This window comes from Perca flavescens, chromosome 8 (assembly GCF_004354835.1).
Source record: "Perca flavescens isolate YP-PL-M2 chromosome 8, PFLA_1.0, whole genome shotgun sequence".
Lineage (NCBI taxonomy): Eukaryota > Metazoa > Chordata > Actinopteri > Perciformes > Percidae > Perca > Perca flavescens.
The window spans coordinates 17,562,392-17,585,999 of NC_041338.1; the positions used below are offsets into that span (position 1 = coordinate 17,562,392).

At 38.5% G+C, this 23,608-nt stretch overlaps 2 protein-coding genes across 6 annotated transcripts in view; both read left to right on the forward strand.

The window, feature by feature from the left end:
* Window positions 1-4,620, forward strand: part of hdac10 (histone deacetylase 10) — an 11,268-nt gene extending 6,648 nt beyond the window's left edge. For 3 of the 4 annotated variants that reach the window (XM_028584981.1, XM_028584984.1, XM_028584983.1), the window contains exons 13-20: window positions 72-309; window positions 466-556; window positions 677-762; window positions 1,816-1,872; window positions 1,989-2,070; window positions 2,888-3,076; window positions 3,186-3,345; window positions 3,457-3,648. In XM_028584981.1, coding sequence (XP_028440782.1) covers window positions 72-309; window positions 466-556; window positions 677-762; window positions 1,816-1,872; window positions 1,989-2,070; window positions 2,888-3,076; window positions 3,186-3,345; window positions 3,457-3,488 — 935 coding nt within the window. In that variant the 3' untranslated portion in view covers window positions 3,489-3,648. Of the gene's footprint in view, window positions 1-71; window positions 310-465; window positions 557-676; window positions 763-1,815; window positions 1,873-1,988; window positions 2,071-2,887; window positions 3,077-3,185; window positions 3,346-3,456; window positions 3,649-4,549 lie in introns of those variants that run through there. The other variant, XM_028584982.1, reaches the window with a different exon arrangement.
* Window positions 4,621-4,654: 34 nt separating this feature from the next.
* On the forward strand, window positions 4,655-23,232 carry parvb (parvin, beta). 2 transcript variants are annotated; one of them, XM_028584986.1, is made up of 13 exons: window positions 4,655-4,968; window positions 12,981-13,070; window positions 13,507-13,577; window positions 13,747-13,849; window positions 15,161-15,301; window positions 15,905-16,020; window positions 16,990-17,048; window positions 17,172-17,191; window positions 18,410-18,471; window positions 18,588-18,656; window positions 18,957-19,058; window positions 19,156-19,228; window positions 21,311-23,232. In XM_028584986.1, exons 1-13 carry the CDS (start codon window positions 4,854-4,856, stop codon window positions 21,385-21,387), a joined length of 1,098 nt encoding a protein of 365 aa, XP_028440787.1. In that variant the 5' UTR covers window positions 4,655-4,853; the 3' UTR covers window positions 21,388-23,232. The 2 variants fall into 2 exon arrangements, with proteins under 2 accessions (XP_028440787.1, XP_028440788.1); XM_028584987.1 differs by lacking the exon at window positions 4,655-4,968 and adding an exon at window positions 10,268-10,421.
* Window positions 23,233-23,608: the final 376 nt, after the last annotated feature.

The following is a 23,608-nucleotide window of genomic DNA, read 5'->3' on the forward strand; positions in this document are numbered from 1 at the left end:
CTGCTAGCCTCAGTCAGAGATGACGTTTATATTTGCTGCTTCATCAAATAATTCCCTACTCCTTTCTCCAGCTGAGCTGCCCACCTCTGATGTCACCACAAAGCGCGTTAAATTAGCAGAAGAAGAAGAAGATAAGCTTAAGAAGGTAGAAGAGGAGAAAATTGCAGAGGAAGAGGTGTGGCCAGAGCCTCCGAAACGTGTCGCTCCTGCTCTCCGCACTGCTTTAGTCCTCCCTAATGGCGTGGCTTGCCCAGACGGATGTAAACGCTTCAGCTCATCAGAGGACCCGGTTCTAATCAACAAACTGAGGTTACATTTTTCATAGCAATAAACTTTATATGTTATTATTGACACAGGAAGTTTATCATCGGAGAGCTGAGTTTAAAAGGCTATTTATTATTATTATTATTATTATTATTATTATTATTATTATTATTAAAAAATGTGTTTGTTTTTCACAATAAGGGAGAATTTCCTCAAAGATGCAGATGACAACGATGCTCTCACAACCCTCTCCAGTCTTATTGCCCTTGTAGAGAAAATGGAGAGGAATGAGGTACGGTCTGGATGTTATTTGTCTTCTCCTTCATGTGCTGTGCTGTGATGTGATCTGCTTTTCCGATCTGCCTACATGAGCTCCAGGCTGATGTCATTATATTTAATTACTGCCTCTCAGATCTGCAATGGCTTGGCGCTGGTCCCTGACGTCTCCGTGGCGATAATGTGTGTTGTCCAGCATGCTGCAACTGCTCTCCGCAACAGGTATAGCAATGTGGATCTAATCCACATGGACAGAGACTATGTTTTAATATTACTGAGATAGAAAAGCATGCCTCCTTACAGGAAACATCCACCCTTAAAGGAATAGCGTTTTTCCATTACATGGTACCTGCTCGACTCCCCTCGACTCGACGCACTGTGCGTCTGCTTTCCATTGCCGATTTTAGTACCGCCTCAGCGTGGCTGGTCATCATAGCGGCGCATAACTGCCTCGATCTATCGCGACACACATACAGAACGTCGATGGTGTGTTGTTGTTGCCACAGCCAGAAGACACATTTTGTTTCAAATGAAGCTGGAGGCAGCAAAAAAAAAACAACCCACAGCTGGCTATTTAAAACTATTTAAAAATGGCGGGTTTGTTCAGGACACCTCCCTCTGTCGCTTTCACGTCACCTTTTGGTATCGCCTCAGCTCGCTTGGAACCTCGACTGAGGTGGTACTAAAAAAGTACCTGTTGGCACCATGTAATGGAATAGCACCATTTGAAGTACTTTATTTTTACTTTGGTAGTTTTTACTTGGTAGTTAGATGTTGTGTACTCTAAATATGACGCTAAAGCTAGGAGATGGTTAGCTTAGCTTAGCATAAAGACTGTAAATGGGGGAAATAACATGTTATAGTGAGCTTAAAGGGTGCTGGTAAATTTTTTTAACCTCGGACAAAGCCAGGCTAGCTGTTATCCCCCCTGTTTCAAGTCTTTATGCTAAGCTAAGCTAACTAGCGGCTGGCTGTAGCTTCATGTTTGATAGACAAATATGAGAGTGGTATCGATCTTTTTATCTGACTCTCAGCAAGAAAACGACTAAATGTATTTCCCACGTCGATTTTTTAAAAATGTTTATAGGCTAAGCTGTTTTGAGTTTTGTGGACTTTGTTATTTGGTTTATTTTTCTCATTTGTGGTGCGGCCAATTGAAGGGATTTCAGCTTCAAATACAGTTTATACGAGATGAAAGTTTCCTTTACAGAACAAGCTGACTTAACTGAATATGAGTAAATCAGTCTGATTTAATACGGCTTTCTCCTCATGCAGGGTTTTGGTCGTGTGTGTTGGAGACGCGGTGGTCTCGAGTCACGGGACAGAGGAAGGGTGACTATCATTTGTGTGTCCCTAAATTAGACTGTGATTAAAAACGTGTACCCCTTTGAGCAAATAAAAAAAGACATCTGTCCCCAACATGATGACAGAAATCTTTCCATCTTTAGGAAAACACTTGTGGTGCAGTTCAGCAACAAGGAGCCAGAGGAACAGATATGCAAATATCACATTCCTGTGTGTCTGAAGAAGGTACTGTGTATTACAGTAGTAGAAATCACAATTCAGAGCATTTATCAAGTCATATTTTCTGTGTGCATGCAATACTGTACTGGATGCTAAAGCCCTATTCGCACGGGGCTATTACCCGTGGACCTCTTGTGCTTTAGAAATTAACTTGACAAATTACGGATATGGCAGATTCGCACAGGATTAAGATCACAGACGACCTCTGCAATTATTACAAATTACTAGAGGTCCCCAGGTAATACTAGTCCCATGCCAATAGGGCTTAACTCGGTATTGCCTATATGATCATATTATGACTTCTCATATCAAGATATTGTGCCCAAAAGATGTCTAAAAAAAAAAAGTAATGTATATCAATTCAATTTTATTTATAGTGTCAAATTGAGTTATCTTGAGACACTTTACAGATAGACTAGGTCTAGACCACACTCTATAATTTACAAAGACCCAACAATTCCAGTAATTCCCACAAGAGCAAACATTTAGTGCGACAGTGGCAAGGAAAAACCCCCTTTTAGGGAGAAACCTCAGACAGACCCGGTGCCGTGTGTGTGTGTGTGTATGTGTATATATACATACATACATACATACACACACACACACACATTTAAGTTTTTGTTTTAGGTTTTTGGCCACTAAAACACAATTTAACCTTTTTAATTTAACATAATGAACACAAACAATTTTTTTACAATGTACTTTGGAATAGTTCACTAAATATTGAAATAATACTGTGAGTGTTTTATGTGCGGGGGATGTTTGTGTTTGTTAAATGACAGATGTGAACACATCCCAAGTGTGTTTGCTTGTCCTCCTACAGGGCTGCAGTGACGTGTCAGGGTTTACACAGGCTGTGTTGGGCCTCCTTCTGCCTCTGGGATATGAGTATGACCCCAGTCTGGTTCTGTTGGCTCGCACGCCAGATAGCGGGCTGTGCGACAGTGTGTGGCAACAACTAACAGGCCTGCTGCAGGGCATCGCACAAGGACACACACTGGTACTCATGCAGGTAAGAAGGAGAAGAGGAGGAAGTATAAGTGTTTATCTTTTGCTTTGTTTTTGGGGAGGTTTAGATGGCAGGTGTTCTACTTTAGTGGTCAGTAATTTTGTCATTTCAGGAATGTGAGACATCACGTGTCGGCCCCACAGCCTCCTGTCTCTCCGGGGACGCTGCCCCCTCTCTAGGGAAGCTTCATGCTCCTCTACCAGAGGACATGGAGGCACTGGAGAGACTGAGACACAGACTGCAGGTGGACTGGAAGCTACTGCAGACTACAGGTGAGTTCACAACAGCAGCATCACATAATAACATTACTCATAATGTGACATCAACTGAATTTAAGATTTACCTGTACTACATTAATTGGAACTTCTTTCTCCTAAAAACAGCACCAGAGACTGGAGGAGGTGATGAGAACTGAAGCCAATCCTGCTTCTTTTTTGTCATGAAGTCAGTTGAAGCACGTTAATCAAATGTCTTAATAAAATGTTGTATATTTTTTTTTGCCAGGTTTTATTGTCCAAATGATGCTTTTATCATTCACACTGTGCCCTAAAATAAATTGTATTTTTAAAACGGCATAATCAAAATGAATCAAAATATTGTCATATCATGATTGATTGTCACATTGATTTACGGTGCTTTTGATGCACACATTAACAACTCAATCTAAATAATTCATCTTTTCTGATCTTGTTAAAAATATGTTTACATGAGTAATGTCCATCAATACTGGACATAATGGTTTGTGTTATAAATTATGATGCGATTGAGATTTTTTTTCCATCGATAACTCAAACCTATTTCTGTTTGAATTTATCTTAAATCTTTGTTGTCAAAAGTTAACCTTTTTTCTCATTTATTTGTTGTTATACTATGATGATTACTGTCGTTAATTTCGTAAAAGTAAAGAATATAGTAAGTACAATTTTGAGATACTACATTTATTTCACCGCTATAGGTAATTACTTTTCATATTAAGTTTTACGCACAAAACATGATCAGTTGCTCTGTTAAAGAATAAACTAACCAAAAGTAAATCCTCGACCAACTTCTGCACTGCTTACATTAATTACGGCATCATTAATAACGATTCAAAATTATAATAATATAACTGATGGAGACCATTCTGCATAATGAGTACTTTTAAAACTATGTGCATTTAGCTGATAATACTTTTGTACTTTACATTTTTAATGCATTGAATGGACTTTTACTTTTTAGGTATTTCTATAGTGTAGTGCTGCTATTTTTACCTAAATGGTCACAATACTTATTCCACCATTTGTAAACTCTTACTAGCTTTTAGAGGATTTTCAAAAAACTAATTTCATGGTCTTTATTTCTTGAAAAGCTCTGTAAACTAGATTGAGATTAGTTTATCTTCACTGGATAGTTATGTATTTATTATCATTGTAAATGTATTTAACATTAAAACATTCAAATACATAAAATCATGTTGGTTTACTGTCTATTTTTAAGGCGACCAGACTTGATCAACCCTGACCCTGTTCATCATCCTGCCGTTAGGAGGCGCTGTGGGGCGAACCGTCAGTGAACATTGAAGAAGAAAAAGCTTTTACTCGCATCACATGTGAGTCATTCGTCTGTGTTGATGCCTGATTCCCGACCAGCGCTGCTTTCCTCAGTCTGCATGTGAATTCGGTGTCTTCTTTATATATAGTCCATGATCGTACACCGGTGCCCTGGACGCGTCATAGGGGAAGAGTGACATTATAAACTAATACATGTGAGAGCACATAAACACATCTTACTGAAAGATCAGATGTCTGGGACTGCGAACACATCTGCGACCCCGCAGTCCGCAAAAATGAAAAAGGACGAATCTTTCCTCGGGAAATTAGGAGGAACCCTGGTGCGAAAGAAAAAGTCTAAAGAAGGTAAGTAATTTAAAAATATATATTCTAATATTATGAAAGGCCTTTATTTGTTACCATTGTTGTGTTTTTTGTCCATGGTGCTGCAATTACATGATACGCTATTAAAATATTGTCCTCTGGAACATCACTTTAATCATGCACTGCACACATGAAAACATTGATCCTTGATTTCCCTGGTACTGAGTTTATCTTGACTTTATGGCTTTATTTGGTAGGCTATCCTATTGTAATCTGGCTTAAATGTTGCATTTACATCCTTCTGATTAGTGTGTCATATATTAGAGGTTCAAAACATATTTTCAGCCCTATGCAGTTTGATATGGATTTCATACTTCTCTTAGCGAATGAGAGGCGAGACAAAGTCCCCTTAGCAACTCCACAGGCATTTTAACATGAGGTAATGTACATAAATAGGTCATACAGGCACAAGTGATGACAGGAATGCAAGGTTTTGAAGATAAGGATGTTAGAGGATCACTGCTCTCACTGTATTTTGGATATTAAAACACTAACTTATTGTCCTACTTTTCCAGTTTCCAGGCCAAACTATTTTTTGCCCTCCCACAGGCCAGACACTGTGTGGTAAAACAGACAGCTGCAAGGTTTAACACCTTGTGTGTGTGTGTGTGTATGTGTGTATGTGTGTGTGTGTGTCTGTGTGTCTGTGTGTGTGTGCACGCTCACTGCCATGTGTTTGTAATTTCCATTAAAGGAGGTCCACCAGCAGGAGGACAGAGACATGTTAATTGTTTAGGAGCCCCTTTAAAATTCCATACAGCTCATCTAAAAACCATGGGCTTCCACTCATCTTTAAATGAAGATTTAACAGTTTGAATTTGAATCAAACTGTTTTGAAGCCAAAAATTGGTAAAACCAATTGGGGAAAAAATGTTTATAAAAAATGATGCACAAGACACCATCATAAAGCTTCAGTGAAGTGATGCAACCAGATGATAAATGATATACATTAGAGCTGAAACAATTAGTTAATTATTCTATTAGCTGATTGACTGATTTTGAGAATCTATTCATCATTAGTCAATTTATTGAGAAAAAATGCCAAAAGAAACTCTGATTAACTTCTCAAATGTGTGTATTTGTTGCTTTAAGGTTTCCTATCATTGTAAATGAAATATATTTGGATTTCAGACTGTTAATAGACTCAGTGATGAACAGAAAAACAAATTGAAAATGAAAATAATGGTGAGTTGTAGCCCTGATTAATACTGTCCCCCAGAGTGGAATAAGGTGATTCCTCTAACCTTAAAGGTCCCATGGCATGAAAATGTGACTTTATGAGTTTTTTTTTAACATTAATATGAGTTCCCCCAGGCTGCCTATGGTCCCCCAGAGGCTAGATATGGTGATAAGTGTAAACCGAGCCCTGGGTATCCTGCTCTGCCTTTGAGAAAATGAAAGCTCAGATGGGCCGATCTTGCTCCTTATGAGGTCATAAGGAGCAAGGTTACCTCCCCTTTCTCTACTTTGTCCGCCCAGAGAATTTGGCTCACCCATGAGAGAGAGACATCATGGCTTTCAAACGAGCAAAGTGGCAGTTGGTCAAGGCCACACCCCCACCCTCCACCTTGCTCCCCCCTCTCTCCTCCTCAATAGCTACAGACAAAGAAATGGCACATACTAAGGAAAGCTCATTGTGGAACTGGCTCTAGTGGCTGTAATTCTGCACCAAGGCTGAATTTCGGGAAAGAGACTTCAGATACAGTATTAGGGGACCACTAAGGTCTATATAAAAGCATCCAAAGAGCACCATATCATGGGCCCTTTAAAGCTGCTTTAAGGGGTTAAACAGAGAAACCAGCACACAGCTCAGCCCAGTCAGTTAATTAGATGATAACTGGGAGGTGGATTCTTGGTTTAATGAGTAAATGAGAGTGTTTGTCTTGCTGCTGAAGTTTGTGCTTAAAGCTTCAACAGTGATATAGATGTGCTGTTCGTTAATATAACTTGGTACAGAATGAACTTATACCAGTATTTCTCAAAATGAAGTCCCAAAACTGTTGACCATGAAAGATACAGCAGAGTTGTGAAGTTGTTCTACAAATTGGAGCATGATATATTTATTCACAGAGAGAGAGCCGCTTAATTGATTGTTTAGAAATGAGGCGATATCAGTATTTCAAACCAATCAACATCAATTGAACTGAATTTTAAATGGTAAGTTGTGCAATCGATGGTGCAAAAAAAGCATTGTTTTAGTCAAGCAAAAGTGCAAAATATTTGCTGGTTTCAGCTTCTCAGATTTGCTGCTTTGATTTATCACTATTGTAGTTCATTTAATATTTGGATTTTTGGACAGTTAGAGACTAAACAAGCTTTTTTTTAGATGTCACGTAGGGTTCGAGGAAATTGTGATGGAATTTTCTTTACATCGTCTTTCTGGTTTTGCAGACAAAACAATGAATTGAGAAAATAATTTGTCAGTTTACATAATAATGAAAATTAAAATAATCATTAGTTTTAGCCCTCCATTCAACATATCAGTCTTGATATATCGATGTGAATTTGTGTATCTCTTGTTAGATAGGCTAGCAATTTCCCTCTGCTTCCAGTCTTTGAGCTAAGCTAGGCTAACCCCGTGCTGGATCTATCACGCACATCTTTTTATCCGGCTCTGGGGAACACCATTTCCAAAAATGTCTGTAGCTTCTCTATATTATTCCTTAGAAGTCTGAATTTCAAGACTGAATATGCCAACACAGGGCGTCTATGTTGTCCTATTATAAAGAATCCTCCAAATGTATTCCTTTTTTTGCCCAAATTCGGATGTGTCAACCTTAATTATCATGTGTAAGGTCTGTCCCCCTGGTTGTATAAGTCAGGAAATCTCTCATAGTACTCTGGCGCAGACTTTAGTGTAGGTATAGGAGAGGGTATAGTAAAGGAATACTCTCTTTAGCATTTTCCCTTTGTGCTAATATGTAATGAATGATACAATATGAATGTAATTGTTCCCTGATTTAGCAACCTCTAACATACCTCCTAAAACCCTTGGTGGTCCCCAAACCTTAATTTTGCCAACATATGGCTGGACAGAAAGGAATCCCCCATAGTCTCAGTGTGGAGAGTGCAGCTTGTGAGAGTGCAGTGCCCCTGTGTGCTCTTAGTGGATTAAAGCTCAGCTAATAGACAGGTTATTTTACAAGTCAATCTCCATGATGTTTGAATTAGAAATAAGTAAACCACGAAGGAAGTATGTGAGGTTTAGTCTTTAGTAATGGAGCACAGCTTGTGGCATGCTGCTGCTTCTGTTGTTGTGGTTTCTGTTACATTTGGGTGTGGTACTTTATATTCTTTAAGAGGAACACCACAACAAAAAGTTGTTTCACATTTGCTGAATACTCATTAATAGTGTAATTGGATTCTGCCTTTAAGAAAAATACTCATGGTTTTGTGTTGACACTCCTTAGCAACAATACACATTGTAGTTCAGTGGTAAACCCTTAAATCCTCTTCTTGTTGTGTCAGAAATGGGATGGAAAGTGTTACTTGAGGCCATTCAACAAGACATAAAGGAACATTTCTTTACAGAGCCCAGATTTCTGCAATTGCAGACATACAGTATTTTTCAAAGAAACTGCATGTCCATGGCTCTTTCTGTATATCCCTGATAAACTGAAAGGAAGTCTGCAGCTCTTTGACAAGGCTCCACAGCCCTTGTCAGCAACATGCAGTGTACAAGTGATAGTTTAGTGAAGACAAAAAACATGTTATTGCTTTATAAGGACGGAGAGGATGAACGCCAGGTCACATCCTCGCTGTATTATCTGAGGGTGAAGAGTATTTACACTCTATGGATGCTGACAATAGTAAGTCATCTGTTTATTGTTGCTATTTAACCTTTTTTATTCACTTCACATACTTATTTCATTGTCTACTTTTACCAAAAAGAGATGGAGAATTGAGTACATTATGCATTAATTAATCCAAAAATTGTACAAGTTAATCTAAACATTACTAGAATCCATAGATATTTTTTCTTTCTATACTGCTGCTTTCTGGCTTTTTTGCTCTTGACTATACTGGTGATTTAATAATTTAGAATTGTCTTGCAAATACTGTACAAATGGTAAAAACATCCAAATCGCTGGTAAATTATATTGACTAAACAGTTATGGTATTATTAGTAGCCATTATCCAGGAGATTCACTGATATTTTAAACATATTAGACTTACTCTAAAAAAGAAGCATACTTACTGTTTTAAGCAATTCAACTCCCTCTATCTTTTGACTCTTGATGTGGACAAGAAAAAAAACCTACAAAAGTAGTACAATATGGAGAAAACGAAGAATTACAACATAAAGTAAATAAGATATAATAATAAGTAAATATTAGGTGTAATAAGTTAAAGAGTTAATGTCTGCTAAAGGCCCCATTTGGAACAAACTCAGGGATTCTGTCATATCCTGGCTGCGGTTACTCACTGGTGCCTGTGTTGGTGTAAATAACCAGAGCTATATTTAAGGTCCAGCCTGTTTTCTCTATACTGCTGCATTATTTATATCTTCCCCTGTGCCACAGTGAACCGCCTCCCGCCTCCCCCCCCCTCCTCGCAAGTAATGGAACCAAACAAGACAAGGTTGATTTTAATCTGCTTTACGCTGCTGCTTATGATGCAGACTGATTATACTTAAAACATTTTTATCGCTAAAGCAAAAAGAAGTCAGACCATATGTTGTTGCTGCTGTGTCCTTTTTTTCAAATTGTTTTGTAAAAAAACAGTAAGGAGCTCTTTTTTGCATAAGATAAATGTTCTTGACTGCAGGCTTTGATTTGTATTGAATTAGTGTAATTCTGTTAACAGGAATACAGCCGCTGTCTGATTGATTATCCACTGCAGCAAAACATATTAAAGGCTCCATTCACATGCTCAGTTATTCACAGAAACAAGTCTATTCTCTTACATTGCTGTGAAATTACTAGACAGCAATTTTAGCAGTCAGTTACAACAACAAAAACCTGTACAGATGTCCTTTTTACACCATGCTGCATGCATTTATATGGATATTGAGTCGACACTATACCTGTCATAGGTCAGTGAAGTTGGTCCTGTGTCCACTGTTTAACAGCCCAGAGGTTTACTGGTGTTGAGTTGCTTTTGCACATTTATGTCCAGTGTGGTCCTTCTTGTCCCAAGCGCACACACAGACACACATACTACAACACACACACGCCCCCCTCGGCGTCTCCTGTAACTGGACCGCAGACGTGGGGTGGAGGGTTGTGACAGAAATAAACACGTGATGATGTCCCTGCCACTGCTCAGTCCCACCGACTACGATTCACACACACACACACACACACACACACACACACACACACATATACATACACTTCTACATTTACCTTTGCTCAGTGCAATCGTAGGGAATCCGGAGGTTTATAGTGGGGACATGGCGGGGCTGCTGTGTGGGACCAAGAGGAAGAAACAAGGTAAATTTGGTTTTCATTTTGGATTTTGAGGAACTTGGAAGTAGAAATAGGGAAGCAGGACCTGTTACCTTAGTGCAACTGTAGGTTAATACCCAGCAATGTGTTGTGTTGGTTGTTGTAAGAGGTCATCATGTGAGTAGTCACTTTCAAATGTTTACATAGCATTATAGAATCGACTGGCGTCTTTGCTGTTATATTTCTGTACCAGTGAGTCCATATTTTTATTTCCATTGGCATAAATCATTCTGCAGAAATCTGCCATCAGCAAATTAATTATATTGTATAATTTGACCTTTTTCACCCACATTTTACTTGACTGTGTGAAGTGCCATCAGCAGTAATGCGGTCCCATGGACACGGAGGGAGGAAGCAGCACAATTATGATGAAATGCAGCAAGCTTTCTATGTAATTACAAAGCAAACTGCTGATCTGTAGTGCGATAGTTGATATCAGATCTGTGGGGACCCCTCCTTCCGGGGTAATTGTGTATATCTTCAAGCTTTGAAGTTAAGATTTTGTACAGATTGTATCATAAAAACACTGTAACTGTTCTAGACTTTCTTTCATTATATTTTCAATCAGAAATATATATATATATAATTTTTTACATGCTTTTAATTTGAAAAAAAAAAAAAAACCTCATTGGTTCTCCTTGGTTTTATAAATAGTAAAGTCAATGAAATGACAGATTGGAGACCATTGATTGGGGCCCAGCCTGTTGCAGGTTGTACAAATTGAAATTCACGATGATAAAAGCAATGTGGCCATTAGAGGAAGAAAGCCTTTAAATCCCCGGAGTGTCTCTCCAGTCAGAAGTGAAAGCATATCAGTGGAAATTGATTTTTCACTCAAAGTGTTTGTTACTTTTTCTACGTATTGTCACCTTAAATCAACCTTAAAGACTTTCCCATTCTAATCCCATTGTAATTTCCCCACTGGGGATCAATAAATAAATAAATTTAGTTTTTAAAAATGTATTAAATTAACCATATTTTGAAATATAAAAGCATATAAAACAGTTCCAAGATAAATTCTTTTTTAAGACGTTAATGGACTTAATGCAATCTGTGATGGAAAGAGCCCCACATGGGTGGAAAAAAAATAAGGAAGTAACAGACGTGTGAAAGCTCAGGCAGCAGTACAAATCCAAGGGGGTAAGCGAGCATCCGGAAAGCGTACCTCCTATGGGGAGATTCTCAGGCTATCAAGCCATCACCTTCCACTAGCATTCCATTGACTGCCATTCATTTTGGTGTCACTTTAACAGCGAATAACTTTACATCTGAAGCGTTTAAAGACTCTATTTGTCCATTGTTTATTTCTAAAGAAACACGACAACGTATAAAAGGCTCCATTACCTTGTATTTCACGTAGCAGTCATTTTTGTAAAAATAGGCTAACGATTGTGTCATAACCACGCAATTTTCTGTCGCACAGTAGAGAAATGACCGTATAGTCAGGGGAAGCTCACAGGCAATTGGGGGGACGTGGAGGCATACAGTCAAGTTAGAAGCCCATAGAGAGTCCATGAAAGCATCGGAACAAAATATTTCAGCAACGTTTTGCTCCTGCTCCTACGCTCATGGCCAGCTCCTACTCACGCTCTCCGTCTCTGCAAGATTCGCAGCTACCAGAAGACTTACAACTTTCAGACAGGTTGCTCACGTCACATCTACTTCATCAAGCTCAGTTTGTCCTTTTCTTTCACTGTCTATGTACAAATCCCTGGATAAACATTACTTCCAAACTGTTTCTGAAACTCATAGCTTGAAAACTTTTGCAGTTTCCTTTTTTTTAAAGATTATTTTTGGGCATTTCAGCCTTTAATGGGAAGAACAGATATATATGAATGGGGAGAGAGAGGGGGATGACATGCAGGTAATCGTCTCAGGTTGGACTCAAACCCTGGACCTTCTGCGTCGAGGTATACACCTCCATATATGTGCACCTGCTCTACCAACTGAGCTAGCCCAGCCACGCACATCAACTGTATTTTATTAAACTTGTAGTCTGCAACCCCAACCGACACTGACTCAAGTGATGTCAGTTGAGGACTTTATCAGACTACACACAGCTTCCTCGGGAGCCACAAAAGGCTTTATACAACTTTCTTTCAAATACTGTATGTAGCAGTACTCACCAAGACCTGTAAACAGACTTTTACGTGTGAAACTGGTGGAGTTCCCCTTTAGGATTCTAGTAAGTGTCAACCCATTTGTAGAAACCTTTTTATAAATGTAAATTTGTGAGGCTCTGACTGTTACGGATATTAAATAGAGAAAAACGGTGGTGGAGTGACTGAAGTAGTGGCTGTAGAGGAGGACCAGTTGCCACAAATGTACACCACACTTTTTTGTGGTGATTGTGCACCAATACTGTTACCAGTGACTCTGACAAGCTTTCTCTGTTGTCTTTTTATTTCTGTTCCACAGTCTTTGCCTGCTTACCTCACTTTCTGTCTCCATACTTGGAGAATAGAAAAAACGTCTTTTTCTGTTGATTTGTTTTTATTGAATTTGTTGTTCTTGTTTTTTGTGTGTGTCTTGTTGTTTTACAAGTGAGTGATCTCCATGAGGAGGGGAAGAATGCCATCAATGCTCCCATGCTTCCTACAGGGACAGAAATCCATCCAGAGGACACACTGATGGGTATATACACACACAAACACACATGTGCACATGTGAAGAACATCTCATTTTTAATTGAAATTACATCTTTAATGTTAAAACACTATTATTGCCTGAACTGGTCGCACTGTTGTTAATGCTGCAATTGCATTTCAAATATGATCTTCTTAAGACTTTTGCATCTCAGTGTCATAGGTTACTCAGGTCACAGAGGGATATATATATGAGTAATGGGGACTTTGACAGTGGAAAAGCAGGAAATGAAAGTGGGTGGAGGGGAGACGCCTTTGCCCTTAGTCACCATGTGAATCACTGTTGATGTGGGGTTGATAGGAACATACGTGTGTTTGTGTCTGTAGAGTTGTATTTATGTGAGACAAAAATGATGTATGTATGTATCCAAAAGGGGAGACAAATATGTCACTATGCTAAGTTTCTCTTGCATTATCTTCACCAGAGGAAAACGCTGAGAGGATCATGTTGGACCCAACATCGCGGGAAAATCTTAAATTTAAAGATCTTTTGAAGGTAGTCTGGGATAATCTTTTTGTGCACAAGCATCATATCTCTTCTGCATAATCAGAGCAATGAAAACACCAAGAAAACAGTACACAGATGAAGTTTGACTGAGTTTGAGTTTGACTTTTTTGACGTAGAGTTTGACTGTTGGTTTTATTGCATTGTGATGTGTGTGCAGGTCCTGATTGACTGGATCAACAGTGAGTTGGAGGAAGACAGGATCATAGTCAAAGACCTGGAGGAAGACTGTTATGATGGACAAGTGCTCCAGAAGTTATTTGGTGAGGAAGAAAGCATCACAACTCTCACAACATCTTTATCCATATAGCTTCTGAAGGCCTTAAACGTGCCACGTACCAGTATGAAAATTGGCAGTATTAGTATTAGTAGAAAGTGTTTAATTCCTGCACTCTGTCAGCACTATGTTTATTGGAAATGCAAAGTTTCAGACTGACTTTAATATGAAACACCAACATTATTTTTTATTAGAACAACAGACTACACCAGTCAGAAAAGGAGTAAATTCACAGTAATGTATCATTTTATTCGCAGCCTGTGGCCTCTAGTATAAAGATGTTTTTGTTTACTATTGTGAGTTTGATTTTTGACAAATTTCTATGACCAAAACGTTGCATTTGCAATAAACTCAGTGCTGACAGTGAGCAGTAATTCAGTACCTTATTTTGCATGATTTCTTTATGCACCTCTGTACCAGCTGTGCAGTTGACCAAACTTAATTCAGCAGTAGTAAATTGGCATCAGCGAATATATTGCCTAAAAGTATTATCTTGGAATTAGCATTAAAACCTGCTTTGACAATGACTACTTGTAAACACAATTCCATAACATTTCGTTAATTTTGAAGCACACTGTCTGCAGTAAAAACAGAAATGTGTGCCTCCTACCATTGATCTTTATTCTTTGTCTTTGAAAAGCTGTAGCAGGTTCATACTAAACATCCACCTCATTCAATAACATTTCAAAATACTGATATTGGCACATTGTTTTCTCCCGTGGTCAGTGTCCAGTGTGTGTATTCACTGGGGTGCTGCTGTGTCTGGTAAAGATTCAGTGTTGTTACAGCAGGATGAAAACAAATTTTAGATTTCACCTTCTGCATGCTAACATTTAATTCCAAGCCAATTTCCCAAAAAATAAGCATTTGGTGACGACACTATCTCTTGTTACTCTGTAGGTTGGACAAAATCATCTACTTTAGAAACAAGTATCTGCCAAATGAATAATATCATTGCAACAGAAGCAGTGATAAAAACTAAATTCATTTTAGTTGCTGTATGTCAGACATGTGCCTGTATAAGTATAAGTAGCATCACTCTGTTCGTTTATGTCCATACATAATATAAACACAACATTTTAAGTGATGTGTGATTTCTTCATTTCTGTTAAAGACATTTTTAGTTTTCACACTCCTTTATCACACTTTGCACCTTTATGTGCTCTGTCTTTAACTGCGTCAGTGCCCTTTTTTAGATTTCCTTTTTTCAGTATTGCTGGTTTCTTTTATAAACCTACCTTTTTTTAAATCTGTACGTGAGTTCCTAATTCCTCTTATTTTATTTTGTTGTTGACAGAAGAGTTGTCAGGCAGGAAGCTGAACGTGGCCGAGGTGACCCAGTCAGAGATCGGCCAAAAGCAGAAGCTTCAGACGGTTTTGGAGGCCGTCAACGAACTGCTGAGGCCTCACGGCTGGACCATTGAGTGGAGTGTGGACTGTGAGTTTTACGACGACTTCAGTGATTTGCTATGTAAACTGATACTCCAGCAATTAAGTTTGTACACTTCCATGAAGTTGGGGAACACACAAGAGCCGATTAAAAAAGGATGGATAAAAAAAAAATATTGCAGCCTACATTTCACGTAATGCAACTCGCCAAGATAACCCTGATGACATCACTATGACACCATTGGGGTTATTTTGTCACACATTGGAGAACTCCTCCACAGCCACAGAAAACATGATACATCTGTTTTAACAGGCTGCATCCTGGTGACTGGCAAACTGAACCTCGTGCAAAATTGGTGGAATTCCTCTTTATCACATAATCTCTTAATTTGCATTACAAATATCAAGAATTTAACCCTGTACAGAGTTGTGAGGAGCTCTACAAACATCATGATTTCCCACTGCAGTCCAAAGAGTTGGATTAACTCATGCTTCATTAACTGCTCATTTGCAGCTTTTTCATTTTTAGTTTTGTCTCTTGAAAAAGAAGCACAGACTGTTACCTTTCGTCTTTAGAAAATTGCTTGCATCAGTATGTTCGCTTGCAGTGTGCAAAGAGCTGACAGTCCTTTTTTATGATTTACTGTTACAGCTATTCATTCAAAGAACCTGGTGGCTATTGTCTACCTGCTGGTGGCTCTCGCGATGCATTTCCAGGCCCCCATCAGACTGCCTGAGCATGTTTCTGTGCAGGTGGTCGTCATCAAGGTAAAGTGGCTCATCAAGCTCACACTAGGTTGGCATTCACTATCATTATGTGCAATAATGGAGGGATGATTATGAATAAATAAATATAATATATAAATATTAATTTATTAAGCTTTTATTTAACCCTTCCTGAGATTAAGAATCTCTTTTTCAAATAGGCAGCAATAACAGATAAACAAACAATATACCTCAACATTTAACAAAAACATTAGCATATAAATCTAGACGCACCCTAGTGGCAGCACATTTATTTTGCAGCCAGGGGGGTCTAGGCACGCTCCGTTGACTTGCGAGCTGGAAAAACCAAACTCTGGTCAGGCCAATCACATTGTGTATAGAGTCGGTGGGCGGGCGGGCTTCTGGAAGACTTGCGGAGTTGAGCTTTTCTTTGAGAAAAGAAGAAAGAACGGCACAGAAATCATTCTTAAAAAAGGCAGATGTGTTCGGAGTTTTGCCGACAGGAAATGGCAAAAGTTTAATCTATCATCTAGCTTCTCTTCCTTCTTCGTTCCTCTGCCTGGTTGTAGCGCTATCCTATTGCGTGCAGAGAGAATTTGAAAGACAACCGTTTATCCCGCCCCTCGGATTGAGCCCTGTCAATGGTGAGTTCCCAGACCCAACCCCTTGATGTGGTTCTGGCTTGTCAGGCTACAAAAACATGTCTACAAGTTACAAATAAAATTTGTAATACAATCATGTCATCTCAGAAGTTGCCTAAATGTAACCTTAAAACAACTCAAGAGCTGTCCTTAACCATGCAGATAACTCAGACCCATTCAAAACAATAATATAATGAGGCTAACACTGATCATAGTGACATAGTATAGTGTCCATGTATGGCTAAATCCTTCCGTCATCTTTTAGTGTTTTTCAATGTCATGTTTGCACATGTCATTTTCATAATGTGCATTAACAATTGCAGTTATTCTCTCATGAAGTAACTGAAGCATTTTGATTTTGTTTGAGCAGAAACGAGAGGGCATCCTGCAGACGGCTCTTGTGACCAAGGAGCTGACAAGCACCACAGAGTAAGAGCTGATACTTAATAATTGTATCCCCCTTTTTTTATATCAATGTTGTAATGTAAGGTATTAATAATGTTAATTGTAGTATATAGTATAACTAAATTGTTTTCATTTTTTTTTTTTCAGAATGATGATGGGAAGGTTTGGTGAGTCTAAGCCACAAATGTTACAGTAGCAATTATGGAAATGTCTGTTTACTTTTATTCTTTCTTTATTCATCTGCTTCAAGGAAAAGTTCAACATTTTGGGAAATGTGCTGTTCACTTTCTTGCTGAGAATTAGATGAGAAGATTGATATCACTCATATTTGTTTGTTAAATATGTTACAGCTAGTCTAGCTCCACCTGAAGGTAACACAAGCTATCTTCTAGCACCTTTAAAGTTCACTAATTAACATGTTACAGTATATCTTGTTTGTTTAATTCAAATAAAAACTAAAGTCTAAAAGCAACAATGTTTGGTTTTACTTGGGGCTATATGTCAGATTATTTGTTGGCTGGGAGCAGTGACTTCCTCTCTGCTACCTCGCAACAACAGCTATAAAACCACAACTTGCCAGGTTAGCTGTTTCCCCCTGTTTCCAGTCATTAAAGGTGCAATATGTAATACTGACAGCTAGTGTTTAAAATAGTTACTGCAGTACAAATTCTAAATACTGAATAGAGTCGTATCCCCCGCCCCCTCCTCCCCAGACTTGAAGTTCACGGAGGTTGCCGGGCTCAAACCGCAGCATCCACAACAATGTTGCTAGAAACTTGTCTCACATAGTCAGACATACTTCACAGCACAGTGGAGTAGCTAACGTTAGCTATATTGACATAAAAGCTCATAAAAGCTCGTGCTCATGCGGAGCTCTGTACCCAACTGACAGGCACACTTTTTCGGCTTAAAATTACGGTAGGAACCGCTAAAAACACAACAACCTCGCCGTCCTCTCCACTCGACAGACAGACACACTTCCTCGGCTCAGAATTACCGCGAGAACTGTTAAAAATAAAACTACCTTGCCGTCCTCACCACCTGACTGAACACACTTTATTGGCTTAGAATTACGGCAACAATCACTAAACCCACTGCGAACTCAAGGTCCTCTCTTCCCGATTTACAGCCCCCCTCTCTCGGCTTAAAATAACTCACCGCTGTCGGCTACGGCCGCTGAACAGGCTACACGTTGTAAACAGCCGTGGCCCACTTGCCTAGTCCTCCGGCGGTAACGTTAGCTAGTAGTTAGCAGGGTTAGCATGGCGGCGACATATAATTATTGGACAGATATGAGAGTGGTATAGCATTGACATTTCCAAAAATGCCAAGCTTTTTCTTTAGTAAGTATTCATAACCTTTGAATTATTTCTTTTTTACAACAGAGAGGGATGCGTTTGACACTTTGTTGGATCACGCACCTGACAAGCTCAACGTGGTGAAAACGGTATTAAAAACCTTTTCTTTGAAAGATAATGGATAGTATAATGACTTCAAATTAGTTGGTATTTTTTTAAACTGTACTGTATTTATGATTAATAAGTTTGTTGATCCTGTTACCAGTCTCTCATCACCTTCGTGAACAAACACCTGAACAAGCTGAACCTGGAAGTTACTGAGCTGGAATCTCAGGTAAGAGATTGGATCATTTACAGTATCTAGTCGAATATTAAAATGATCATGAGTTATGTTATAACATATTTTCATCCTCTCATCTTCCCTCTATTTGCATGCATTCTTTTTGAAACATATAATACAATCTGATTTACTTTTAGTTTTATTATTGTATGTGCTGTAAATTTCCATGCAGTCTATTATGTGTGTGTGTGTGTGTGTGTGTGTGTGTGTGTGTGTGTGTGTGTGTGTGTGTGTGTGTGTGTGTGTGTGTGTGTGTGTGTGTGTGTGTGTGTGTGTGTGTGTGTGTGTGTCCAGTTTGCTGATGGCGTGTACCTGATATTGCTGATGGGGCTGCTAGAAGACTACTTTGTCCCTCTGTACAACTTCTTCCTCACTCCTGAGAGCTTTGAACAGAAGGTGATTATGCCCTCAATAAGTAAAATCTGTCGGTCCAATAGAACGATTTTTTTTGCAGTTTATCATTACATTGAGTATCCATGTTGTGTCCCCTCAGGTCCACAATGTGGCGTTTGCCTTTGAGCTGATGCAGGATGGAGGCCTGAAGAAACCCAAAGCCAGACCAGAAGGTATTTTATAGATTACATTATTACAAGATCAGATAAAAGACCCTTTTCCAGGGGGAGATTTAATGGAGGCTAACTGAGATTATGAGTCTCTTTTGCTGGCAGGATGCCATTTAAAAAGGAAGTTTAATGGTTGATGTCCTACAGTAGCAGTCATATTAAAGTTTGTCCAGTAGATGGAGACCTTGCCTTACCCTTAAACTCTCATACTGGATGGATGGTGCTGGGTTCATTCTGCCCTGAGCTACACGTTTGAATAAACCAGCCTGTTCTTTTTTTTTAGGAGAATTTAACAACTTCTACTTAAAATATGACTTACTGGTTTCACCTAGTTGTTGCTATTATAATGATTATTAGTTCACAATTAAGTATTTTCCCATTTTATCACAGAGACTTGCATTTCATTAACCCCATTAGAAATGCTATTACAGAAATAGCTTTCAGACTGTGATCTAATACAGTTGACTGATAACGTACTTAAACTGTAATCAGTACCTTACTCCACTGAAGCATTCAAATTAATATCAGCTACTTACTCATATTAATCCACAGAATATGATATTGAAAGAAGAATGCATTAGATTTGAGTTTTTTGATTTAAATAAAATTCTTAGCTCGAGCTAATGCTATAGCCATAAATATCTGTACCATCTCAGGACAATATATTTAAGAATTATTATTCAACCGTACAGTATACTTCTCTCTTGTACTGTATATACTTAAATAGTTCTCAGAGCTACTTGTGCGAAGGACAAGAACGCGAAGCGAAACGTAAATATTTTACGTTTCGCTTCACATTCCTGTCCTATATTTCAAATCCCATATTCCAATTTAAAATTTATATTCTACTACTTACTGCATTGTACATACTTTTTCTTTTGCTCTTCTTTTTTATTATTTTCTTTGGCCTTAATTGCTCTTTAAATGTTCCTTTTTATGTCTGTATATCTCTGTTATTTTATAACTGCACTTACAACTGCAGGGGTAACAGTTCAAACTCTGTCTGAAGGGTGAAGTAGCACTCCAGAAGGGAAGTAGCCTTCCTAAGCACCTGCTTGTTATATAGGTCTGTAAGCTGGGCTTGACTCCTCCCAGAAATCCGACTAGCCACATTGATGAGGCTACCAAGCCCGCCAAAGTCACTATCACAGAGGAGACATTAAATAAGCACATTTTCCTCAACCGTTGGACCTTTTTCATGTGGAAGCAACATGGGATTTAAACCACAGTTTGTTATCAAGAACGATGCCTAAAACAAAGTATTTAAAGCTATGCACTAACTCGATACCAGCACCTTTGTTGGTGGTTAGTATACAGGATTAGGAGTCTTTCTAAACCTGATTATTAAATCTTTAATTTTTTACACATTTAATTGGAAGGACTCATTACACTGAAATACAAAGTCACTGACCACAGGCCCATGCTGATGGTATATATAGCTGTTATCTTCATACTGTTATTATCTTCCAAGTGCAGTTTGTGTTACTAGGAGCAGACAGTTTGTTAAGGTTTGTGAGTTTGTGCACATCTGCAGGTTCATTATAAATGACTGTAGCTGTTAATGATATCAACAGTGTCACCCAAGCTAACAGGGAAATGCAGACGATAAGTAGCTTAAGGCGTCCTAGTTTAAATGGTGATGCAGTATGGCATTGCTGTAACAAAATGGTGTCTAGCTTGAATCACTTACCCAAGACCTAGTTGTGATGAGAAATTACAGTATGCAAATAAGCCCTTGTGTAGTAGCCTATGTCATGTTGGTGATGAAGAGAACAGGAAGTATTTTTGTGCCTTTGAATCTCTCCTGGTAAGAAGTAATACATCATATGATCTATGATAAGCTATTTTTAGCCCCATTTTGTTTTCCGAAATTACAAATAACCTTTTAGGGAAAGTAGTCCAACAGCAATTATGGAAGCTACTTTGCATTGTAAATATGGTTTTATGGTAGCACAGCCCATTTATTTTTTGGATCCAATTTTTTATTTTTGTGCATGTCAAAGGTCTAATTTTTCTTTCTGAAACTCCTCAACACAAGTTTGGCAAACTCTAATGATCTTTGCTGTCTCCATTTTTGTTTTCCAGATGTTGTCAACCTGAACCTCAAGTCCACCCTCCGAGTCCTCTACAACCTGTTCACCAACTACAAAAACTCTGATTGAACTTTTCCAGTTTCTCTCCCCTATATACTTTTGATCGCTGCACAGATATTATGCATTACAGTCTGGACACTGGAGGAGACCAACTGGGACTTAAAAATCATTATTATGTGGGACTTAAAAAGACCCATGGAGAGTAGCCTGAAAAAGGCTCTTAATGTCAGTATTTAATTTCCTCCAAATGTCAGTACACTATTTATTCCTTCCTTGAATGTTAAATGCAACCCAGGAAACCCTTTAACCTTTAGCCTGCATTTGAATACACACAATAGCCATGACAGGAAAACGAATGTTAAAACTGGAAAACATTTGTGTTAACCTGGTTACTCTCCAGAATATTTAAGAAAGTTGAAATGCTGTTATATATTATAAAATATCTAAAATTAATGTGTAAATATTAAAAGAGTAGTTTTGGGAAATACACATATTTGCTTTCTTGCCAAGAGTTTGACGACAATATTGATACCACACTCATGGTTTATATGCTAAATATTAAGCTAACATTAAAACCAGCAGCTGGTTAGCTTAACTTAGCATAAAGACTGCAAACAGGGGAAATTGCTAGTCTGGCCCTGATCGTAAATAACAAAATATGCATACCAACACCTCTAAAGCTCATGTAACACAAAGTGTAAACACAACAAACTGCGCACCATAGAAAAGTTGTGGGGCCTTTATTTTATGCCCAAAACATAACTGCCATGTAATCTATATCTAATGTATACAAATGTAGATACTGTAGCAGTCATTTTGCCTTTGGATAATCTTCACAAAAGGCAAGAAGAAATCAACAAAATGAAGAAAAAAAAAAAAAAAAAAAAAAGCTGTCTTGTGAAGTTTGGAAAACCTAATTTTAATTATTTACTGTCTGTTGCATATAGAAATAACTATTAAATACATTTGATTATGTGCATTTAATGTAGTTTAATAACCACATCTAATTGAGACGTCAACTAGAGTCAAAAGCTGAAGCAGTTATACTGCTAAGATCGTACTGTTAGCAAGATTAGCTAGCTTTTTGCTACATTGTGACTGGATTTAGCTGCTGCTTCATTTAATAATGTGGAAAACAAACTAAAATACCAAGATTAATTAACAGATAACTAGCTAGGGAAAAAACAATAAGTAAATTTAGTTTTAACTAAGGCTAGCTGGCCTGTGGCTATCTGACCAGCTGGTTAGTTTACTATTTAGCACAAAGTTGTTTTGCTGCATTGTGCCTTTGTAGGGCAGAGCTGTTTCCCCTTACGTTAATCTTTATGCTAAGCTAAGCTAACCTGCGACTGGCTATACTGTATTTTCCTATTTAATGGGTGTATATATCTATAAGTGGTATTGATCTAATTCTCACTCAACTCATGACAAGAAAGTAAATAAGAAACTATTCTTTTTATACTATTCCTTTACTGGTAATGTCTGAAATGCATTAGCATATTCTTACTCCAGCTACATCGCTTTTACTTGACAGAAATGAACTGTGAATGGTACAGTAATCGTTGACTCTGAACTATGAACACAGCACACCACATCTCAAGCCAATGCTATTGCCTTAAGTGCATGCTCCGTCCCGGGAGAGTCCCTGTCAGAATATCTTTGTATTGACTGGCCTTTCAGACGACTCTCCGAGGAGGCCTGGACCTCACACTGCTCTCCCGAAGCGGCACATGGGCCCCCTGCTAAGATGCACAGTGCACGACTACTCAAGCATTTTAGAGCCGATGGTGAATTATTGAGAAAATGGATGAGTCAATCTAAATTGCGCTTGTGCTGGATGTCTCATCCTTGTGTGTTTTTTTTTTTTTTTTAAATCTTGCCTATCAAGAAATAAATGCCTGAAATCCAACTGAATGAGAATTTCATTTTGTCTCTTATTTGTGTGATGGGTTAAATTTGCTTCGGCTTTTGAACGAGATTGGCTTTGGAACAGCCAATTCCTGCAATTTGGGGTTTAGCTAAAGGAATTATGGGTTTATTTTAGACCTTTATATTCTTATCTCATTGCTTTGTTGCTATGGTAACCTTCCACATCCCCCAAATTGCCCCTTTCGTCTGGCTGATGTGTGGTCCTTTTTCTTTTCTTCAACAAGGCTGGTGCGCATGCAGAGCTTTTTGTCGCGTTGTCTCTCTTCTCTTTCCTTCTTTTTGTTTGTTGAAGAATGGAGAAGGCTGGAGACCAGACGACAGCAAATTGATCGGCTCACAGATGGAGATGTGTGAGTCGAGT